The sequence below is a fragment of the Moschus berezovskii genome, chromosome 28, assembly GCF_049115385.1.
Source record: "Moschus berezovskii isolate FMDL1 chromosome 28, NW_MosBer_1.0, whole genome shotgun sequence".
NCBI lineage: Eukaryota > Metazoa > Chordata > Mammalia > Artiodactyla > Moschidae > Moschus > Moschus berezovskii.
In genome coordinates, this window is record NC_142487.1 from 25,367,089 (window position 1) to 25,376,822 (window position 9,734).

General features: G+C 46.7%; 1 protein-coding gene across 1 annotated transcript in view; it reads right to left on the reverse strand.

The window, feature by feature from the left end:
* The window catches only part of FECH (ferrochelatase), a 36,679-nt gene extending 27,158 nt beyond the window's left edge, over window positions 1–9,521 (reverse strand). Inside the window, exons 1-2 of the mRNA XM_055417431.2 lie at window positions 9,363–9,521; window positions 3,500–3,626 (exon numbers count right to left, since the gene is read on the reverse strand). Of these exons, the coding sequence (XP_055273406.1) occupies window positions 3,500–3,626; window positions 9,363–9,408 (173 nt within the window). The 5' untranslated portion in view covers window positions 9,409–9,521. The remainder of the gene's footprint in view (window positions 1–3,499; window positions 3,627–9,362) is intronic.
* Between the last annotated feature and the right edge of the window lie 213 nt (window positions 9,522–9,734).

The following is a 9,734-nucleotide window of genomic DNA, read 5'->3' on the forward strand; positions in this document are numbered from 1 at the left end:
TATTCAAAGTTTCTCATTTGAAAAGTTTGCCACATTCTGCCATTTATATTCTTGACTTCTCAAAATAGAAGATTTTTCCTTTGAACTGTTAATTGGACAAAACCAAAATTGAGGCTCATCAATTAATAAAGGAACAAAATAATTCTACTCTACTGTATATAATCGGCATCAAGATAAAAAAAAAAACAACAAATCCCAGCTCTTCATTAATTGGCCTAGATGTAATTGGCCAGAGGATCTATGCTGCCTCTAGAACAGGGCTTGGCAAACTCCAGTCCATCGGCCAAATTTGACCCCATGCTCCCTGACTGCTTTTGTAAATAAAGTTTTATTGGAAAAGAGTTCCATTCATTTGTTTACACATCACTAGTGGCTGCTTTCACATTGCAAGGGAAAGGTGAATGCAGTAAACAAGACCAAATGTCCCATGAAGCCTGAAAAACCGCTCAGGGCTTTGCAGACAAATTTGTACTGCAGTATCGTCTAGCATAGCCTGAGCACTAAGCGACACAAGGCCTTCGTCACATCTGGCATCAGAATGACTCACAAAGACACCACCTCATTGCTGTTGTTCAGTTGCTAAGTAAAGTCTGACTCTTTGAGACACCACGGACTACAGCACCCCGGGCTTCCCTGCCCTTCACTAGCTCCTGGAGTGTGCTCAAATTCATGTCCACTGAGTCAGTGCTGCCATCCAACCATCTCATCATTTGCCACCCCTTCCTCCTGCCTTCAATCTTTCCCAGCATCAGGGTCTTTCCCAGTGAGTCATCTCTTCACATCAAGTGGCCAAAGTATTGGAGCTTCAGCTTCAGCATCAGTACTTCCAATGAATATGCAGGGTTGATTTCCTTTAGGATTGACTAGTTTGATCTCCTTGAAGTCCAAGGGACTCTCAAGAGTCTTCTCCAACACAATTAGAAAGCATCAGTTTTTCAGTACTCAGCCTTCTTTATGGTCCAACTCTCACATCCGTACAGGACTACTGGAAAAACCATAGTTTTGACTATATGGACCTTTGTCAGCAAAGTGGTGTCTCTGCTTCTTAATATGCTGCCTAGGTGGCCACAGCTCTCCTTCTAAGGAGCAAGCGTCTCTTAATTTCATGGCAGCACTCACTTCATTATTTCTCTCTTTTTTTAAACGGTGACTTTTAAACAATTAATTTATTCTGGGCTGTACTGGGTCTTCGTTGCTGAACACAGTCTTTCTCTAGTCGCCGAGAGTGGGGGCTACTCTCCAGCTGGGGTGCACAGGCTTCTCTCCGTGGCAACTTCTCTGGTTGCAGAGCACAGGCTCCAGGCGCATGGGTTTCCTTAGCTGCGGTGCATCGGCTCAGTAGCTGTGGCACGCGGGCTTAGTTGCTCCTCAGCATGTGAAATCTTCCCAGACCAGGGACTGAACCCGTGTCCCCTGCATTAACCACTGGAGCACCAGGGGAGTTCCAACATCTCCTGTACTCAAATACCAGAAATAACCAAAGTGCTCTATAACATGGATAAATAAATCATGATTTAATAAAATACCCTTAAGTGAGTGAAAGTCCCTCAGTCATGTTCGACTCTTTGCAACCCCATGGATTGTAGCCTGCCAGGCTCCACTGTCCATGGAATTCTCCAGGCAAGAATACTGGAGTGGGTAGCCTATCCCTTCTTCAGGGGATCTTCCTGACCCAGGGATTGAACCCAGGTCTCCCACATTGCAGGCGGATTCTTTACCAGTTGAGCCACCAGAGAAGCCCAAGAGCACTGGAGTGGGTAGCCTATCCCTTCTTCAGGGGATCTTCCTGACCCAGGGACTAAACCCAGGTCTCCCACATTGCAGGCGGATTCTTTACCAGTTGAGCCACCAGAGAAGCCCAAGAACACTGGAGTGGGTAGCCTATCCCTTCTCCAGCAGATGGTCCCAACCCAGGGATCAAACCAAGGTGTCCTGCATTGCAGGCAGTTTCTTTACCAGCTGAGCTACTAGGAAATAACTCTTAGGCCTTTAAAATAATGTAAACTTTTTATAGTTATGTGACAGTCATATTATTAAACAAAAACAGGAAGTTATAAAAATAATTTATGCAGCATTATCACATTTTGATAAATATATACTGAGTAAATATTAATAGATACAAGTATAGAGACAAAATACTGGGTAGTGAGATTATCAGATTTTTTTTTCTCCTGTCTGTACTTTCTAAAATTAACTGATTTCTTTTCTATAAAGATGATATAAAGTTGCTTACTAGAATTTGGGAGTTTTTTTAGATTTTTTTAAATTCAATTTTAATCATTTAATCTTAAGGCTATTTATGTTGTTGACTTTAGCCACTAGGATAACATAGTAAAAAAATAATTTTTCTCCCAGGGTTTCACATACAATCAGTTCTTCAGGTTACACCAAACCCTAAATATTTAAAGCTCTCCGTACTATGGCTGGGGTGAGAAAAGAGGGGCTGGGTGGGCAGAGGAATGGTTTCCTGCTGGGCCCGCCCCCAGGCCAGACAGCATCTATGCTTCTGGTCTTCCTCCCCATGAGTGCTCTTTTAGGAGGCCCAAGAGTCAAAAGGAGTTGACTTGGGGCCCCACCCTGGTGCCCAATCCCCAACAAACCTCAGTTCCCTACAGATGCTCAATCATCATGCCCAGGGCCACACACAACAAAAAGTAACAAACACAAAATAAGACCATTTTATTTTCAAAGCTGTAGAACTCTGGCAGAACAACTGGTCTACCAGAAAGGTCAAGGCATTAATGGCTCACAGCTGCTTTCTTTCTCTCTTGCCCAGTGTTCCAGTGCGCTACTCCCATCCGTGTTCTCATCTAAAAAGGGCCCATTACAGTCTTCTAATGCCTCTGGACCAGAGGGAGACTTGAAAACAGCTGTGGCTTCTGATATTGAAAAGGACACTCAGCAACGCCAGGCCTGCTGATGTCCAACCTGCAAACAGCAGAGGTGAGGGAGGGGACGTGCTTTGTTCTTTGATAAACTGTAAATCCTATTATGTCATTTATAATTATGTTCAATGGGTTTAACAGTTTACTACATAAATTTGTGGTAGATTAGTTATTCTTTTTCCTGCACAGGACATGTATTTCATAAGTGTAATTATGTTAGGTTCATAAACACATTTGCAGCATACACATAATTTCTGTTACATGACATGTTCCAGAACTAAGTTCCCACCTGATTTGCAGACTGCACACAACTTTGTGTCCTTTAACAAAAGCCCTGTTGGAATTTTATTTGTCAAGCAGATCTCAGTGAAGCTGGGCAAAAATATTTTTATTAAAAAAAAATGGAAAAATCTATCAAAATTCAAAGCAACTTGTAAAGCCTTAATTGGAGATGAAATCTATAGTTTAACAGCTTTTGAAAGGAAGCCAAGAAAACAACGTATCGCTTCTTATATACTGGGTTTTCCCAACACCTCCACTCCTAGGTGGCTGGTATCCACTGGTGTTTAAGTCAGAAAAAAGGAAATCCTTAGTATGTACAGTTGAATTCATACCTGTTCCCTGGCTGAGCCTGAGGCTTGGGGCTTCTGGCACGCTGGGCAGTTTCCATGGTGGCCGCTGCTGAGGCCGTACCCAACTGGCACTTCCACGGCTGACAGGCCCTTGAGCCGCCATACAGCACTGTAACAAAATTAAAAGTGGCAGCATGAAATCTCGCTGGAAAGTAATTTCTTTTGAAGAGGCCCTCAGAACATAATTCCTGGATTTAAAATTTAAAGGGATGCTACAGCAGAGGCCGATTTCCCCAGCATTTCTCTGCAGGTGGGTGCAGGCTCTTAAGCCCCGTCTGAGGGGATGGGGTGGTGTCCCTGGGGATGGCGTGTCACAGCTGCCTGCACGGAACCTTCTTGGAAGCCTCCTCTCCCTGCTTTGGCTGCCGGTTTTCACATGATCCCTCAAGAGAATCACTGCATGTCATGATGGCAGCATACTACTCATGAAGGCAAGGAGCCAATAGAAAAGGTTCAGACCACTGACTAAAGGAGTGGCATGCATGCGTGCTAAGTTACTTCAGTCGTGTCCAGTTCTCGCGACCCCATGGACTGCAGCCTGCCAGGCTCTTCTGTCCATGGGAATCTCCAGGCAAGAACACCAGAGTGGGTTGCTGTGCCCTCCTCCGGGGGATCTTCCCGACCCAGGGGTCGATCTTGCATCTCTTATGTCTCCTGCACTGGCAGGCAAGTTCTTTGCCATTAGCGCCACCTGGGAAGCTGGGCCAGTTTTTCACACTGGCATAGATCTCATATCTGCCTACGAGCCTTCTCCAATACAGCACTGAGATTGAGAACTCCAGGACTGAGCCTGAACTCTGACAAGCTGGGAGAATCCCTGTTTTCAAGGGCCGATTCTGGCCCTCCTCCTTCTCCGCTCCACTCCATGGGGTATGCCATCTGTACCGCCCAGGATTCATGGACTCCCAGAGTACCCCCCACCATTTCTGACCAGGCTCCCAGTGCCCAGGACCCCAAATTCCCTGACTCCAAAGCCTCACTTCCAGGGTCTGCAGGTCTCTTTGCAACATCCGTCCTCCTGAGGGTGGACTGTTCCATCAGTATAAGTCATTCTTGACCTGAAGGGTAGCCAGTGGGTGGCTGCTCATGGGGTCAAGAGTGGAACTTGAACATGAACACTGGAGTAGGCACAAGACTCTTCATCATCCCGGCAGGTCAGGCACAGAGAAGCAGGGAGGTCTGCCCACCAGAGGCAACTTGCTCAAGGCCCTGGCATTTACACGGCAACTGTGAAGAGTTCAAGAGTTCACCCTTCCAGACATTAGCAAGATCTATTTGTCAGCATAGCAGAACAGAACATAAACCAGTCTGCTAGCTGGCTATATACGGGTCTTGTCCCAGGCACCTTAAGACTTAGCCGTGGGCCTGGAGAGTGGAGGAGTGGAGGAGGGCGGGCCATACCTGTTACAGCAGGGAGAGTATTCATCCTTAAACAACACGGAGTGAAGGGAAACGGAAGCCACGCAGTAGGTACTGAAGCTGGCAATGTGGGACAGTGGTTACTACCGTCCCCACGGCCTGTACATGACTTCCCCACCCCGTTCTCAAACCAACGTGAGAGCAATCTCCTTCTACCCTCCTCCCACTTAGCGTCAAAGGCGTTCTGGTGAGGGACTTGGGCTGCGGACCAGCAGGTGGGACTCTCGACAGTCCTGCCACTGACCAGTAACAGAACTGGGACTGGCTTGTAACTTTCTGACCCTTCCTTTCCCACCAAAAAATGATGACACCGTGCTATCCACAGCCTCCTGGTAAACATTACAGCAGGTAAGCCCAGTGGAGTATTTTGCACAATGCCTGCAGGTGGCGCTAGCGGTAAAGAATCCACCTGCCAATGCAGGAGCCTTAAAGACACCTAGATACTATCCCTGGGTCGGGAAGATCCCTGGGAGAAGGGAATGTCACCCTACTCCAGGATTCTTGCCTGAAAACCCCCACGGGCAGAGGAGCCTGGTGGGCTACAGTCCAGGGGGTCACAAAGAGTCAGACACAACTGAGCATGCATACATACATATAATTAGCGCCCCTATCATTTTCTTTATATCTAGAGCATCCGGGCTACACCTGTTCCAATTTTTTTTTAAATTTTAATCACCTGGCATGTCTATAAAACATAGGAGAATGGTATTTCCCGACCAGTGAGATTTCCAGCTATCCAGATTGTGCACACGCTCAGCAGAGCTAATAACAGGAGCTTGAGCCAAACAATCCTTAACTCAAAGCAGAAGTGCAAAGACAGAAATGAAGTCTCACACCAACTCCCATCTCCTTCTTTTAGACAAGCCCAATTTTGAACTGCATGATGAGACCTAAGCAGGCTCTCAATCAAACCACGATGTCCCCAGTTCCTTATACAAATGAGGTTTTGTATCAGATTCTATGGGGTATCAGAATGGAAGTTTGGCATTACACAATTTGACTTTTGGTACTATAATAAGATTTCCTCCTGCAAACTTTTAAAGGGGAACGGGTAGGAGTGGACAAAAAGGGGTGAGAATCTCCAACCAGTACACTAGTATTTCTTAGAACAGTTTGGGAGCTGGGAGCTTTTTGAGCTGCTACACTTTTGCCATCCCTCTACTTACAAAATTCTCTTCTCTGAGGTGAAACACGCTCTCAAAGAAGGATGATGCTGCTATAAAAAAAATGGATCCTTTCTGCTCAGGATATAGGGTTAACACACCCACTTCTCAAGGACTTCTCTAAAACACTATCAGAGTTCCCTAGTGGTCCAGTGGTAAAGAATTCCCCTGGCAACCCAGGGGACACAGGTTCCATCCTTGGTTTGGGAAGATCCCACACGCCTCGGGTAAACTAAGCACTCACCACAACTAGAGAAAGCCTACACACAGCAGTGAACACATAGCATAGCCAAATATCAACCATCAATAACTTAAAAACAAATAAATAAAACACTCCTCTCCCCAATGATCTGAAGACTCTAGAAAAGCAGTGTGTCTCCTACTTAATGATTAGTATTAATCTATCTAAAGGAGTTTAATTCTTCAAAGAACAAGATGAGACTTCTGAATATACTCAGCTAACTGCTTAAGAGAAGCTCAGAGGCACCAGCAGCACCATCTGGTGTAGAGTGTGTGTTCTGAGAGACCCAGGTAGAAATTTCAGACAGGACCAAACAAAGTTATGTGACAGCACTTGGCGACTCACTGAGCTACTCCAAGCCTCACTTTCCCTCCTCGGAAAATAGTGATGAGGCAAAACTTTCAGCGCTCTTGTAACAACTAGGAAAATGTTTAGAAATCTATATCCAGCCCAAAGAACAGTGCCAGGCACAATGCTGGTAATTAAGCAAGAAGTAAGAACACTCAGTAGTAAGAATTGGCCCACTCATAAACTAAGACCAGGAAATTCTAACTCTACTCTTGGCATGGACAACTGGTCTACCTTTGGAAGGCCTACAGACAATAAAAGCTATAAAATCAAGGGACACGCGGAAGAGAAGATGATGTAAGAAAACAAAACTTCATCAATTTCTGGACACACCAAATACATGAATCATTGAAAAGTATACCTGTGACTTAAGAAGTTCATGAGTATTAACTGGTCCCCCCAAACCAAATTATTCAATATTTTGGATGCCTGGGGGTGGTATATGGGAGAGTAGAAAACAAGGTACACAAGTACCTAACACTGCTCTTTTCTACCACATAGATGGGGATTATTTTAAAAGGTCCTTATAAATATGTGTATCATTTAAAAAATTAACAGAAATAAGATTCTATGTTATAACTAATAATAAGCACTTGGGGAGAGGAGGCTTTAAGAAAAGAATTGTTATCTATCTGATATGGAGCCAAAATGTTCTAATGTATTAATTTAAACATTGATTTATATATACTTTTTATTATTCTAGATTTGTTTTTTTTTTTTTCTCTAATTACAAATATGCCTAACATAGAAAATCTGGAAAGGAAAAGACACAGAGAAACAATAATTATTCTATCAACTTTCTAAAATATACATATACTATATACATATATACCAGGGCGCTTCTTACTAATTCTGTAATATGCTAAAAACACAGAATACAACATTTTGCTTTTCTACTTTGAGAATTCATTTTGAGAAATACTATTCAATTTTTCCTATCCCAGATGTTAATCCTTTCATATAAAACAAGATAAAGTAGTGTGAAAGTGAAAATGTTACTCAGTAGTCTCAGACTCTTTTGAGACCCCGTGGACTATATAGCCCACCAGGCTCCTCTGTCCATGGGACTCTCCAGGCAAGAATACTGGAGTGGGTTGGCATTCCCTTCTCCAGGGCATCTTCCCGACCTAGGGATTGAACCCAGGTATCCTGTATTGCAGCAGATTCTTTACCATCTGAGCCACCAGGGAAAATCAGTCTGTAATTCAACTGAACTTTAAATCAATTTCTGCTGTTGCTTCTGAATCCTTCCAGTTAGTTACTTATAACCTGGACAACAAAGCATTTAAAGATCCGCTTCTGAATCCTTCCAGTTAGTTACTTATAACCTGGACAAAAAAGCATTTAAAGATCCTCAAATTGTTCTATGACCTCAACTCTAGAGCCTGTCAGACTTTCTTTGCCACTGGAAAAGGTCAATGAAAGAAAAGACTAATTTGACACTTCTTTCAGCCCTGTTACTGGCACTGGGCTCCCTTTTCTTAAAGGGTAATGTCTTTCATCTCCCACTGCCCTTACTGACCTGACTGTCACTGGACCCTGGGTTCTCACAAAGGCACCAGTAACAACATACGGCGCTCAGAACGGACTCTCTCCACTCCTTCTCAGGACTGACAAATTAGGGAACTTCTTTTTAAAGAAATTAATAAATCAAGTCTGGGTCCAATCACCATTCAAATGCACTAATCAAGCATCTTAGCAGATGGCAGCCTTTTATGTAACAGTAACATTTTGAGGGTATCTTTGTACCTACTGTGTGCCAGGCCCTGGGCTACAGTCTTTACCTGTAACCAGCTAATCTTCATGGCAAGCCTATGAAGTATTACCTTCTCTGTGTCTGGCAAAGTTCACGCTGGGGTGAATGCCTCACTCCGGGATGGTTTGAGGGGGGAGGCGGGGGTTAGAAATCGCAGGAATGCTGCAGAGCTAGCTAGTGTCCCAGCCAGGTGTGTCTGGACCAGGGTCCAATCGGCCCATCTTTTAGACGCATCCTACGTTCACCTCTGTATCAGAAACCCGTGGCGTTGTCAGTGGGTCTTATTTAGTCTCCAAATATATCTAGGAAATACTAGCCCAGGCTGCCCTGGATTATTTATTCTCCAAATATCTAATTTGGGCTAGAAAAACTATTCTCCAAATATCTAATCCTGGGCTAGTATTTTCTAACCCTGGCGTGGGTCCTGCTGCCAAGGACGAGTGATCACCGGGGTGCTGCCAGCGGCCAGGGCTGGGCAGCAGTGGGCAAAGTGTGATCTCCGCCACCAGGGAGGGAAGCCCAGGGAGGAGACCGCTGCTGACGCTCCTGACAACGGTGCCAACGTTACTGCCTCTGCGGCGGGCCCTTCACGCACTCTGCCTCCCGTGATCACAGCCATCCTGCGGCTCTCGTTAGTCGTATTTTACAGATGAGATCCAAGACTGAGGAATGTCAGCCCCTGCTCACGGCCACCCACCCGGCCCACGGGGCCCCGGCACCCCTCCCGCGGCCGCTCAGGGTCGCCGGGTGACCCACGTCGGCCCCTCCCGCTCCTCCCAGGGGCGGCCCCCTGTCCGGGTCCCTTCTCCGCCCCTCTGCGCCCCCCGCCGCCGGTCCGGGACGCTCCCCAGGCTCCGGGCCCCGGCGTCCGCTGCCCGCGGTCCCCGCCTCGGCGGCGGCCGCCACGACCCCACTTACGCCGATCGCGGAGCAGGACGCCCGCAGATCGCAGGGCCGCAGCCATGTTTGCGCCGACTGAACGCGCTCCCGGGGCGGGTTCGGCCCGGCACCCGGGTTCCTCCGGCGGCAGCACAACCAAGAACCCGCCCGCCAACCGCCTAGCCGCGGAGCCCAGAGCCAACCAGCGACACCGCCCACCACGCGGCCACGCCCCGCCCCGGCTGCGCGCCCTCTCATTGGCTGCAGTATGGGGCGTGGCCAGAGGGCGGGGTCAGGCGGAGACACGCCCCTCTGCCCGGCGGTTCCCAGAGCAAAGGCCCCTGCCTGCTGAATTCTAAGTGGTGCGTTCTGAGCTTTAGTGGTGTCCGACCTTTCCTGACCCCATGGACC